Genomic DNA, 14,620 nt, shown 5'->3' with positions numbered 1-14,620 from the left:
GACAGTTTTACGTCCATATCTATAAAGAATTTAGGGATTTAAGCTTTTATTCACAAGAATCAAAACTAAAAAAGCTCTTTGTCTGACGAAGATAGGCCCCGCGCCCCGTCAATACATTATGAAGTCTATGCCGGGATCTCGTCCTTTCAGTCACAACCCACAGCTCGTGACCAATTAGTAGGTGAGGGTAGGAACATAGATCGACGGGTAAATCAAGAGCTTTGCCTTTTGGCTCAGCTCTTTCTTCAGCACTACGGCCTGGTGCAGAGTCTGCATCACTGCAGACACTGCACCGATCCGCCTGTCGATCTCCTACTCCATCCTACCCTCACTCGGGAACAAGACCCCAAGATAAAAGTTCTAGTTCTTATATTTTTTCGTTTGCTACAAATGTTCCTTGTTAAAACCGTTTCAAAGTAAGATTTGTTCTGGGGCACGTTACAATTTAAAAACATGTTACTGTAAACTAAATAAATTGTGAAAAAAGTTTTAATTGGTATTTTTTACTATTTAGTTACACATATATGATCTATAAACCGTGCAAAACATTATTGTTGATAAAAATACACCGCAAGTCTGATGATTTATTTATTTATTTTTAAACATATCCTCCATTTTCACTGTATGGAAGTGATCACCGTAGTCTGGGCTGCAAGCAAGGTACGCACTCAAAAAAATAAAAAATAAAATAAAAAAAACGTGAATGCTTATTCATCTTACCTGGCATCCGTCATGGACGGCATGGATGAAAGAGCTTTTGACCTGCGTCAGCTCCTCATCATTGCCGGCCCGGAATCTCAGGGCGTGGCGGTAGGAGCTTGACGTGCTGTCATACCAGCCCGCCGAATTCTGGCATGTGTACGTGAAGCGCTGATTGGCCGTGGCACTCAGTAGTTTGAGGAAAGTCAATTGGACGACTTGGACAGTGTTGCCATCCATGTCATTGTAAGAGAACTGACAGAAAAGAGCACATGAACGTTAGCTTCGATCACAGATGAAACAGTTGTGCATTTTGTACCTTATTGCCTCTTCTGTATTGACTATACCAGCTTCCTGGTTTCTCTTTGCTCCAAGCTGCTGATTTCACCTAAACATACACGGAACAAATGTAGCGTTAGTTGCTTTGGCTGGCAAACGTAGCTCGCGGTGGCGATTCAAACACACTGAGAACGTACCATTTCGATCTTCTTGTCAGGGTCTAAGCATGTATCGCCGCCAGCTGTGAAGTTGCAGTAGACCTTGATGGCATCCCGGTTGCATCCTTGGTTAGGATCAATCCAATAGTCTCCTACGAGGCACACACGGACAAGCTGTCATCCATAATGAGAAGACAGTACCCTAATCTGTTAGAACAAAAGATGTCAAGCTCAGTTTCGTCACAGGTCAGCATTATTCTTGCCATAAGAAGGCTTCTCCTTCATATCACTACATATTACTGCTTATGGTACCGACTAAATCAAGAGTTCACTGCTGCGACTGCTGCTGTTGGGTTACTGAAACAATATTAAGAAACGTAGAGAGTTAGATTGTCTTTTGTGTTGTTAGATCCAGTGTGCCTCAGTCAGAGGTGAGCAAATGAATTGTATTGCTTGTATTCTTCATTAATGAGACGTTACTAGTTAGCACAGAGCGCTAAGCTAGTTAGTGATTATGCTAATTATGAGTGTCTTAAGTGTCCGTTTGTATTGTTTTTTGGAGAAGTATATTACTACTTGAGTTATTGTTAGATAAAGTTGTCTCATTTCTTTTTGTCTTCATAGTTACTTAAAACATGCCTAAAACAACTTCAAGTTAAATTGTGAAGGTAATTGATTATTCGATTAATTGTTTGCAAAAAATAATCGTTAGTTGCAGCCCTAGTTAAACTTTTGCAAAGAGTACTAGAAAGATGCACTTTTTCACCGTCTTTGAAATCCGGTTGAACCATCATGAGCTCCTTGCAAGTGCGTGCCGGGCTGTCAAAAGTCCCCAGGGGCCTCCTCATCAGCTCCACCTCCATTTTCATGGATGAAAGCGTAGCAAAGACTTCCTCCATTCCGTCCTCTCCTCCTAAAGGCTGATCTGCTTGCAGAAAGTCTTCCATATTGATAGCTACTTCCTCCTCTTTAGATGAGTTGCGTCTTTTCTTTTTCCTGCCCTCCCGGATGGGCAGAGGTTCAACCACTGTAGCAGCTGGTCCCTGAAATTGAATGGAGATAAAATGATCAAAAAAGATGCGATACAGAAGACCAAGAAATTGATCATCACATGTACTAACTGGGGGTCCTGGTGGGCCAGCAGGGCCTGGATCACCTTGGGGACCAATGCCACCCTGGAGAACAGAAGAGGAGTGTCAATCATTTGCCACCTGCTGTCAAAGAGCGGGACGAAGTGGACCCAAACGCAGGGGATATAATGGGAAGGCAAGATATGGAGGCGGAAAACTCAAAAATGTTTTATTGTTCGTAACAGAAACAAAGAACAAACAAAATTTGTGGGGTATAGAACAAAAGACCAGGACTCAAAACTTATAGGGATGCGGATAACCAGGGCAAGTACGACACATGGCAAATGATGAGAACAGAATGATGGAACAAGACTAGACAGCACATTGGGTTACGAGGTAATGAGGCACAGGTGGGTGACATGAGAGGCAGCGGATTGGTCAACACACAAGGAGCAGACCACAACAGGTGAAATCAATGCTTAATCACATGGCAAGACACACTAGGGCACAGAACCAAACTAAAACAATGACAACTGCTGGCTTTCTTGGCTCTTTCAGTATTATTCAGGACGATAGACAACCACAATCATGTGGCTCTTTTAATCTTACTGATGTTAATGGCGTACCGCACGCATGCTATTTTTAGACCGTGACGTCGCATCGTAAAGCGGAAGTAAAGCCGAAATGGGACATTTTAGACCCGCCCTCGCATTGAAACAACGTTATTTGTGCTATTTTTCTCCGGTAATCTTTCAAAAACAAACATGTCGATCACACATTGCTTTTTTGGAAATTGTAGAAACGACTCTAGACATTACGATATACATACGAAGGATGTTTTCTTCATACGGTTCCCGAAACCAAAACTCGGGAGGAAAGAATGTGAAGACTGAATCAACTTGCGCGGACTTTTAACACCAGCTCAGTGAATCCATTCACATGTCATATGCAGTAAACATTTTGTTGGGTTGGCATGGTCAATGGCAAAGAAGTAAGCCATTGTTATATTTTTAACTTATTTTTAGCATGACGTTGTGCCGTACTGCTTCTGTCTGACAATGAATGACCTGAAAAGAATTTCAATGGTATCTGACTGCCACTGTTACCGTTTCTGTTGTAAAAAAAAAACAAACAACTTTAGTAAGGGGAAGTGTAAATAAATTATAGAATTAAGATTTGTTAATCCCGAAAAAATTTAAAGTGTTCGTTGGCTGTCACTGAGTAGCATTTGACATCGCTACACAAAATATAAATCCCCCCAAGAACAGTCAGAGACGTAGGACAACCAAAACATATAGTATATAGGAAAGACGGGGCTGGTGGTAAAGGATAGCTTGTTGAAACAGGAGAATGTCATGGTCAGTCGCGTAAGAAAAAGGTGTTGATAAAAAAGCTAAGGCTGTGCTAAGGTCGGCTCGTTTTTTTCAGCCCTCGACACTCAAGCCATCTCTATAACTGAACATTTTTATGTACTTCCACATCTTTGCAAGTGAATTTGGCACCAGGAACATCATTTTCGAAGAGAATTGGTAGGTTTAGTTTTGTAAACATCTCCTTCGTACACAATTTCCATTCATTTCCTATAAGAGACAAACAGTGGTATGTCCTCCCTTAGCAACAGTAGCTAACGTCATGAATATTAATGAGCGGAAGTGACATGTTGCTTGCGGTACGCCATTGAAATGAGTTTGTCACTAGTAGACGTCCAATCCATTTAAACTAGGAGGGCAGGCAGCGTATGAATGAATGCCAGTCCTCCCACTTCAAATGGATTGGGTGTTCAGCTTCGTGACTGGCAGCTAATGATGTCATCCTTTATAAGGCCAGTGACTAGTTATCAAGGGTATTAAAAAATTACATCACGCAATTCTCATATCTAAGCCTGCAACAACTAATCGATTAAATCGTTTAATAAATTAGTTGCCATTGATTTTTGCTAGTACCTATGAACAGTCTTGTTTGGTTCCTTGTTTGTGTGTACTGAGAGGCTGCGCGCGCGCCAGTGAGTAAAGCAAGACAGTGAGAGAGTTAACTTGTTAGCAATTATGCTAATCAGTGTTTTATGTGTCCATTTGTATTGTGTTTTGAAGAAGAATATTAGCACTTAAGTTATAGTTAGAAAAAGTTCTCATTTCTTTTTATAAAGACACCCACACACATATAACAGCAGTCTCCTTTCAACACAAACTCAAACTTTAAATTGTCATATGAGAGTTTGATTTTGTTGTTTAGTTTGTTTAAAGAAAATAAATGATCCATTGACATAATTTATATCAGCGCTTTGCCCACTAGAAAAAAAGTCAATCAGCAGTACTTTTTTAAAATTTGAATGATCAGGCTTTTTGTCTGATTTGTGTGCTGAGAAATTCTTTTTATGTTTTATACTCACTTTTTTTAAAAACAGTAAAGTATTATTTTTGAAGGAAATAGTCATCCATTTTGTCTTCACAGTTTACTTACAAAATGCTTAAAACAACTTCAATTTAAATTGCGGAAGTAATTGAAAAAAAGTGACATTCATCCGATTAATTGATTCATTGATTGATTTATCGTCCGATTAATCGATTATAAAAATAATCGTTTGTTGCAGCCCTACTTGTATTGATTTAAAATCTGTACCGATCCTCTCGCGTGTTTTTTTGGTTGAAATAAACATTAGAGCAGATGCACTTTCACTCCCATCAGCTAGTTGGCAGCGTGCAGCTGCCTTGCATTCTGCTGAATTACGAACAACATCGCGTGAGAGTTATCCCGGGTGGCTTTTTTACGTGATAGTCTTGCGGGATTTGACGCCACGGAACAAAAGTTTCAACATGGCAGAGCTGGATAAACGTAATGCCAGGAAGCACCTTTATAAGTCTGAAATTTGGGCTCATTTTGATGTTTACAGCTAAAACAGAGGCATTGAGTATGACAAAAGCCACACTATATGCAAGCTGTGCAATATAAAAGAAATACTATAGAAACACCAAGTTATTTTTGGTCTTTTGGCCCTGTGGTGGTTGGTATACCTGAATGCTAAGTTGCAAAGATGCAAAGTTTTGCCCTTTTTTTTTTCTTTTTTTAATAACTGTTTGGTATTAACATGCTATACATCTTTTGAGTGTTTTTTTCTTCTTTTTATACTAGAATCCTGCAGTGCTGTTTCGTCAAAAATGACGATATCGAAAATATTTCGTAGACGAACTATTTTTTCATAACGATGATGTGACGAGCTAAAAATGTGGCTTGGGAGACTGCTACATAACGACACGAATCCCAGTTTTCTTGTGACGAGACGACTACAAGACGAAAATCCATTTTTGTATGTGGAGTACGACAGCTTGCATCGTAGCAGTGTGTGGGTGGTGTCACTAATGTGAGATGTGCTGCACCTCTCCTTCCGCACTTGAGTTTTAGGATGCATCTCAAGCTAGGCTGCGTTCCATCTTGCTTGTTTGGAAACACAGTAAGATTTGTTTTCTTATCTTGGCAAGAGAATATATTCCATATAGGAAAAAACAAAAATAAAACACAAATATGTCTAGAGCCACAAAAAATTGAAAGCCTTATGATGGCAACGCATGCGACAGCCCCAAAACATCACTGCTCTAGAGGAGATCTGCATGGAGGAATGGGCCAAAATACCAGCAACAGTGTGTGAAAAGCTTGTGAATTGTTACAGAAAATGTTTGGCCTCCAGTATTACCAACAAAGGGTACATAACAAAGTATTGAGATGAACTTTTGGTACAGACCTAATACTTATTTTCCACCTTGTTTTGCAAATAAATTCTTTAAAAATCAAACAATGTGATTTTCTGTGTTTTTTTTTCCACATTCTGTCTCTCATGGTTGAGGTTTACCCATGTTGACAATTACAGGCCTCTCTAATATTTTCAAGTGTGAGAACTTGCACAATTAGTGGTTGACTAAATACTTATTTGCCCCACTGTATACAACTCATTGGCTGCCATTAACAGTGCAAGATGTCCAATCCATTTGAAGTGTGAAGGTGGCAGCAATTAGTGGTGGAATATAACGAAGTAAAAGTACTTCGTTACTGTACTTAAGTACATTTTTGTGTATCTGTACTTTACTTGAGTACAAATACGAAGTGGTACTTTTTAATTTCACTACACTATATTTTACAGCACGTATCTGTACTTTTTACTCCAGTGTTTTTCAATATATATATTTGATTGTTTTCTAAATACCTATAAATATATATATTCGGGGCTGGGGGTTATGCGCTACTTCGCGGTTTTTCACTTATCGCGGCTATTAACCACGACAAACGATGGAATACCATACACTGTGGTCATAATGAGTCATTCAAAGTCTTTCCAAACACCTATTAAAGTCATCTAGTAAAAATTTATTTTAAAAACAGAAAACATATTTTTTAGATATCGCAATATAAAATCGCAATATATCTCAAACCCCCCAAAAAATCGCTGCAATAATTTTTTCCAATATCGTTCAGGCCTAGTTTGAATATACAGTATATATATTTTTTATTAATGTGGTATATGTGTTTTTTTTTCCTTTTCATATTTACAATCTTGCATTTAAGCAGGTTTGGACTAAGCTGGTTTGCGATAAAAAAAGACAATGTTATAATGAAAGCCATATGTTGTTCAAACATAAAACAAAAACATGTTTACTTTAGTTCTGGATGAGGTTTCGAGAATAAATTGAAATGAATGTACTTTTATGTCCATTTTAAAAGTGTAGCTTCGGGATTAATTTCGATCGAATCGAATCGTGAGCAGTGAATCATGATACGAATCCTATCACCAGATATGAGGCAATACAAACTAGTTATGGTCATTTAAAAAACAGCCTCAGAAATACTTAATGTGGACATCACAATTTGAATCATTATTTATATTTGCTTGACAGGTCTCACCTACGTGAGCCAAAATGGGTTTCCAGGTCTCAATTATAATTTTATAATTATCATTATTCATCTTTTAAGTATAATAATTTCATGATAAAATTATGAATTAATTACAGCAAAACTAAGTCAATTAAAAACAGAAATACACTCTCATTATGGTCCCCAATTATGCTCTAAAGTTGATAAATAAAAAATAAAATGGCAGTAATAACTTTTTTAATAGCTTTTTTAAAAACTCCCATCGTTTTTTTTTTTTTTCTAATAACAAAACATTTAAAATAAAAGAATAATTGCAGATTTATCTTTTAAACGAATAAACATTATAATAGAGAATAACGAGGATGAGAATAATTACAGGTTTATCTGTTTATTTAAACTTCTGAAGAATAAAATTCAAAAATAAAATTAATACAGGAATAGTTATTGTTTTTTCCCAATTTATGAATAAAAATATGAATAAGGAGCACAGTTTAAAATGGTTACAAATACATTTAAAACAAATATTTACTACTGCCTGCCATTGACAGTGATGGATGTCCAATTCATTTCATTTGGGAGTACTAGCTGTGAATGCTCATCTTTCAGTGCCATTGACGGCATGAGACATCTTGCGCCGTCAATGGCAGCCTGTGAGTTAAATGATTGCCATATAAAGCATGTATAACACTCCTCTTTTTCCAGGAACATATGGCTGTGACTTAACAGGATTATGCAGCTGTGTGCATCTGCAGTCAGTTGTAAGTGCTTTTTTTTTTGGGCCTCAGTGTAGCAGATTTAAAAAAAAAAACATCAGACACAAATCCTATTATAAGGGACCCAATGGACAAATCACATGATACTCACTTTCTCTGTTTGAACATAAAGGACCATGAAAAAGCTGAAAGGTGTATTTTTGACTCACCGTGTTGCCCTTGGATCCTTTTTCTCCACCGGCACCCTGAAAAGACAGATGATACAGAAAGATATTGTGGCATCGAAGTTGACCATTTAGTGCACAGATGCAGGTGAAATAGTAACTGTAACTTACTGAAAGACCAGGTGGTCCTGGTGGTCCGGTTGGACCAGGTGGGCCAGTCACACCCTAAATAGGATGATAATGTAGTTTTTAGGTGACTTTAATGACCTCTATCTGAATTCCGTTGTTATCTTGACAATGACAAATGTCAATGACTCTGAATCTGAATCTCTATTAGTGCCATTGACGATGATAGATGTCCACTTATACAGCGTCCAATCATCCTTCTGCTATGAATTAAAATGATTTTGTCACTAGTAGAAGTCCAATCCATTGAAAGTGACAGAGAGGCATGAGTTAATCGGGGAAAAAACAGAACAACAGTGGTACCTCGATATACGATCCGTTTGACATTCGATGTAAAATTTCACTCATCATTTGTCAGGGTATACAGTGAGGACCCTCGAACACCCTGTGATTTTGCAAGTTCTCCCACTTTGAAATGACTGGCGTGTTTGTAAATTTCATTGTAGGTGCTTGTCCACTGTCCGAGACAATCTAAATGAAAAAAATCCAGAAATAACTCTATGAATTTTTTAAACAATTTATTTGTATTATACTGCTGCAAATAATTATTTGAACACCTGTCTATTAGCTACAATTTTGAGCCCTCAGAAACCTGTTACTCACATTTAAAAAGTCCAACTCCACTCCATTTATTCTCCAAAATAAGTAGAGTGGAGGTGGACTTTTTGAGTCTGACATTTTGACATGTGTGAGGTGGTTAGCTGCATATAAACACCTGTGCACCCCATAATCTCAGGAAGACTCCAATTACTAACATGGTCAAGACTAAAAGCTGTCCAAAGACAGAATTGTAGCCCTCTACAAGGCTGGAAAGGGTTACGGGGCAATTGCCAAGCAGCTTGGTGTAATATGATTGGAGCAATTCTTAGAAAATGGAAGAAGCCAAACATGACTGTCAATCTCCCTCGGACTGGGGCTCCTTGCAAGATCAACCTCGTAGGTTCTCAATGATCCTAAGAATGGTGATGAATCAGCAGATAACTACACAATAGAATCTGAAAGGAGCTGGGACCACTATTTCTAAGGTTACTTTTGGTAATACACTAAGACGTCATGGTTTAAAATCATGCATGGCACGGAAGGTTCGCCCTTCTTCAACCAGCACATGTCCAGGCCCGTCTTAAGTTTGCCAATGACAATCTGAATGATCTACAGTGCCTTGCAAAAGTATTCGGCCCCTTTGAACCTTGCAACCTTTCGCCACATTTCAGGCTTCATACATAAAGATATAAAATTTTAATTTTTTGTCAAGAATCAACAACAAGTGGGACACAGTCGTGAATTGGAACAAAATTTATTGGATAATTTAAACTTTTTTAACAAATAAAAAACTGAAAAGTGGGGCGTGCAATATTATTCGGCCCCCTTGCGTTAATACTTTGTAGCGCCACCTTTTGCTCCAATTACAGCTGCAAGTCGCTTGGGGTATGTTTCTATCAGTTTTGCACATCGAGAGACTGACATTCTTGCCCATTCTTCCTTGCAAAACAGCTCGAGCTCAGTGAGGTTGGATGGAGAGTGTTTGTGAACAGCAGTCTTCAGCTCTTTCCAGAGATTCTCGATTGGATTCAGGTCTGGACTTTGACTTGGCCATTCTAACACCTGGATACGTTTATTTTTGAACCATTCCATTGTAGATTTGGCTTTATGTTTTGGATCATTGTCCTGTTGGAAGATAAATCTCCGTCCCAGTCTCAGGTCTTGTGCAGATACCAACAGGTTTTCTTCCAGAATGTTCCTGTATTTGGCTGCATCCATCTTCCCGTCAATTTTAACCATCTTCCCTGTCCCTGCTGAAGAAAAGCAGGCCAGAACCATGATGCTGCCACCACCATGTTTGACAGTGGGGATGGTGTGTTCAGGGTGATGAGCTGTGTTGCTTTTACGCCAAACATATCGTTTTGCATTGTGGCCAAAAAGTTCAATTTTGGTTTTTATCTGACCAGAGCACCTTCTTCCACATGTTTGGTGTGTCTCCCAGGTGGCTTGTGGCAAACTTTAAACGAGACTTTTTATGGATATCTTTGAGAAATGGCTTTCTTCTTGCCACTCTTCCATAAAGGCCAGATTTGTGCAGTGTACGACTGATTGTTGTCCTATGGACAGACTCTCCCACCTCAGCTGTAGATCTCTGCAGTTCATCCAGAGTGATCATGGGCCTCTTGGCTGCATCTCTGATCAGTTTTCTCCTTGTTTGAGAAGAAAGTATGGAAGGACGGCCGGGTCTTGGTAGATTTGCAGTGGTCTGATGCTCCTTCCATTTCAATATGATGGCTTGTACAGTGCTCCTTGAGATGTTTAAAGCTTGGGAAATCTTTTTGTATCCAAATCCGGCTTTAAACTTCTCCACAACAGTATCTCGGACCTGCCTGGTGTGTTCCTTGGTTTTCATAATGCTCTTTGCACTTTAAACAGAACCCTGAGACTATCACAGAGCAGGTGCATTTATACGGAGACTTGATTACACAACGGTGGATTCTATTTATCATCATCGGTCATTTAGGACAACATTGGATCATTCAGAGATTCTCACTGAACTTCTGGAGTGAGTTTGCTGCACTGAAAGTAAAGGGGCCGAATAATATTGCACGCCCCACTTTTCAGTTTTTTATTTGTTAAAAAAGTTTAAATTATCCAATAAATGTTGTTCCACTTCACGATTGTGTCCCACTTGTTGTTGATTCTTGACAAAAAAATTAAATTTCATATCTTTATGTTTGAAGCCTGAAATGTGGCGAAAGGTTGCAAGATTCAAGGGGGCCGAATACTTTTGCAAGGCACTGTATGAGGAGTCATGGGAAAAAGTCATTTGGTCATTTGAGATCAAAAGGGAAGTTGTTGGTCTTAATTCCACTGATAGTGTTTGGATGAAGAACAAGAACACCATTCCTACTGTGAAGCATGGGGGTGATGGCATCATGCTTTGGGAGTGTTTTTCTGAACATGGGACTGGACAACTGCACTGTATTAAGGAGGGGATTACCATGTATTGTGAGATTTTGGGGAATAATCTTTCCTCAGTTACGAGCATTAGAAATTGGTTGTGACCAGGTCTTCCGACATGACAACGGCCCGAAGCAGACAGCCAGAAAAACCAAGGAGTGGCTTTGTAAAAAGGATATCAATGTTCTGGAGTGGCCTAGCCAGTCTCCAGACCTAAACCAATTGAAAATCTTTTTAGAAAGCTCAAACTCTGTTTCTCAGTGACAGCCCAGAAACCTGATTGATCTAGAGAAGATCTTTGTGGAGCAGTGGTGCAAAATCCCTTCTCTAATCGCTGTGCAAACCTGGTGAAAAGTAACCTTTGACCTCTGTAATTGTAAACAAAGGCTACTGTACCAAATATTAACATTGATTTTCTCAGGTGTTCAAATACTTATTTGCAGCAGTATAATCCAAATAAATTGTTAAAAAATCATGCCACTGTGATTTCTAACGGTGTTATTTTTTTCAGTTGTGAGTAATCTAATTAATTACTTTTCCCATCTTTGCAATGACGTTACCGCTAGTGAGGATGTGAAGGGGCGTGTTACTACAATTTGATTGAATGAAGCGGAGTTGTCGACAGTTGATTTTGTCACATATTAGCTGACTTCTGCCTGGATAGAGCAGAGCAGGAGGGAGGAAAAAGGAACGGGGTGCTGACGCCCTTGCAAAAGCGATGACAATTGGCTAGGAGGGCTGATCGTGCCCTGTTCAATACCGGCGCTCTGTCAATTTGCGCTCCCTTGTTGAAGCAAATTCCACGTTGAGGACAGCAGCTTAACTCAAAGGTGGGGACTATCGATGCAAGCTGTCCCATCGAACACTACCTCTACTTCTACTCTACAGGCCAAGTAGAGGCATTCGCATTAGCATTTAGCGTGACGAGCGTCATTTAAACTCTTGGGCAACCACAACACCTCTGCTTTCATGGTTGCTGTGGACCCAAACGATGTGCGTGGATCCACTCTCGCAAATCCACTAGCAATCGAAGCTGGGGTGGGATGCAGGGGGCCAGCAGCACTAGCAGCTAGCTGGCTAGTGTTAGCTGCTGTCGGATCGCTTACATTAGCAGGTTGCTGGCTGGCTTTAGCTTCTGTCTCTTCAAGCACGTGAGCAGCTGACTGGCTAAAACAGGCATATTGAAAAACGCAAGCAATGGAGGGAGTTTGTTTCTTCCCTCTCATGGAGGTTATGTGCTTGTCGATTTAGCATGGGAGTCAAGCGTCTTCATGCCCATTGTACCCAGCTGTTTTTTTAAAATTATTTTTGCATAAGATGCAAAAACCCTCGAACACACTGCTATCCACTGATTTGAGCCAGAGGCTAAAGGATTGTTTTCTCAATGGGAGCATGCAGAAGTGGGAGTGAGATCGATCTGTATATTAATAGTAATGTTTTTCAGCTGGTCGCACAGCACACCAAACTGAAGAAGCAGCCATATTTGTAGTCATCTTTCAGTGACCCAACGCTGTTTTGACTTTGGTTAGTCAAAAGAGCTACACAATATCCCATAATCCATCAGTGCTTACAATCGACGATTTTGACCCTTGGCTGCGTTGCGTTCTCAATGATTGGCTCCTCCGCCCCGTTTATTTATTTAGGCTATGTTATTTAATGAAAATGACAAATGACACTTTTGAGGAGAAGTGAGAAGTTATACATCATACATTTTAAGACCCAGATATGAAGATTCCATACTTTTTCAAAACTTTTTAGGATACAGGGTGACCCCAAAAAAACAGGCCCTAACTCTAATTAGGCCCCGTTTCTTAGTGTTTTGTCCAAATGAAATGAAACTTTGGTCAAAACTAGTTTATTATATTCAAAACATCACATCAAAACACTAGGGTCTTTGACCTTTTTTCCTCCGTTCTACAGCATATGTTCTAGATGGCCTCCATTTAGCTCCATGCATTTCTTGAGCCGCTACTTCAGTGGGTCTGGAGGACCCCCAGAAGACATTTGTCTTGGAGTTCGCCTTTCCATCAAGATGGAAGTGGGCTTCATCTAATGAAGTAGCCACCAAGCCCCTGCACTCTCCTAAGTGCACGGTGTGGGCTGCAATCTCGGCCAGAGGCATCATTGGACCAATCTTCATCAAAGAATCTGGCGCAGCAGTGACAGTCACCAAGGAGCGGTATGTGGAGGTCCTCAAAACCTTCAAGAATGAGCTCCAGACCATCTACCCGTCGCTCATGAGCAAGTTCTGGTTCCAGCAAGACGGAGCAAGTTCTCACACCTCAAACCTGTCCCGAGATTGGCTGAAAGAGAACTTCGGAGGCCGAGTGATCAGTCTCAAGACTGATTTTGAGTGGGCACCCCATAGCTCGGACCTAAGCCCCCCAGATTTTTTTCTTTGGGGCTATCTTAAGGACAGAGTCTACGCAGGGAAACCCAGAATCATCACGGAACTCAAAAAAGCCATCAGGGAGGAGATGAGAGCCATTACCAATTCAGTCTGTAAGAACGTCATGGACAACTTTGTGCTGCGCCTCAAGAAATGCATGGAGCTAAATGGAGGCCATCTAGAACATATGCTGTAGAACGGAGAAAAAAAGGCCAAAGACCCTAGTGTTTTGATGTGATGTTTTGAATATAATAAACTAGTTATGACCAATGTTTCATTTCATTCGGACAAAACACTAAGAAACGGGGCCTAATTAGAGTTGGGGCCCGTTTTTTTTGGGTCACCCTGTATTATTTCCCAATTCATAAATTCAATGCTTTTAAGACTTTTTAAGACGCCGCAGCAACCCCGCTATGTTACGTTTTGACTAGGGCTGTCAAACGATTAAAATTTTTAATCGAGTTAATTATAGCTTAAAAATTAATTAATCGTAATTAATCACAATTAAAACCATCTATAAAACATGCCATATTTTTCTGTTAATTATTGTTGGAATGGAAAGATAAGACACAAGACGGATTTATACATTTAACAAACGGTACATAAGTACTGTATTTGTTCATTATAACAATAAATCAACAAGATGGCATTAACATGATTAAAATTCTCTTAAAGCGATCCACGGATAGAAAGACTCGTAGTTCTTAAAAGATAAATGTTAGTACAAGTTATAGAAATTTTGTATTAAAACCCCTCTTAATGTTTTTGTTCTATTAAAATTTTTTAAAATTTTCAATCAAAAAATAAACTAGTAGCTCGCCATTGTTGATGTCAATAATTACGCCATGCTCACTCATGGTACTAACCCATAAAATCAGTTGGAACCAAGCACCAGCAGAGGGCACCAAACACCAAGTAACAAGCGGACATTACACTGTACTGTCATTTTAATCTGTTTGAGCGGGGCATGTGCGTTAATTGCGTCAAATATTTTAACGTGATTAATTTAAAAAATTAATTACCGCCCGTTAACCCGATAATTTTGACAGCCCTAGTTTTGACACATGTATATTGGATACTTCCACTGTCGAAACACAAATAAGATTATGGGTAGTAGTAGGACAGTTTATCAGGCATATAACGTCTTATAAATAATTTT

General features: G+C 39.4%; 1 protein-coding gene across 2 annotated transcripts in view; it reads right to left on the bottom strand.

Annotated features, from left to right (window-relative positions):
- Positions 1–14,620, bottom strand: part of col5a3a (collagen, type V, alpha 3a) — a 212,692-nt gene that overhangs the window by 9,379 nt on the left and 188,693 nt on the right. For both annotated transcript variants that reach the window (XM_057861461.1, XM_057861463.1), the window contains exons 60-66: positions 8,115–8,168; positions 7,989–8,024; positions 2,258–2,311; positions 1,903–2,179; positions 1,176–1,288; positions 1,019–1,087; positions 721–954 (exon numbers count right to left, since the gene is read on the bottom strand). In XM_057861461.1, the coding sequence (XP_057717444.1) occupies positions 721–954; positions 1,019–1,087; positions 1,176–1,288; positions 1,903–2,179; positions 2,258–2,311; positions 7,989–8,024; positions 8,115–8,168 (837 nt within the window). The remainder of the gene's footprint in view (positions 1–720; positions 955–1,018; positions 1,088–1,175; positions 1,289–1,902; positions 2,180–2,257; positions 2,312–7,988; positions 8,025–8,114; positions 8,169–14,620) is intronic.

Source organism: Corythoichthys intestinalis, chromosome 16 (genome assembly GCF_030265065.1).
Source record: "Corythoichthys intestinalis isolate RoL2023-P3 chromosome 16, ASM3026506v1, whole genome shotgun sequence".
Taxonomy (NCBI): Eukaryota; Metazoa; Chordata; class Actinopteri; order Syngnathiformes; family Syngnathidae; genus Corythoichthys; species Corythoichthys intestinalis.
This window is presented reverse-complemented; position numbering and strand designations above follow the sequence as displayed.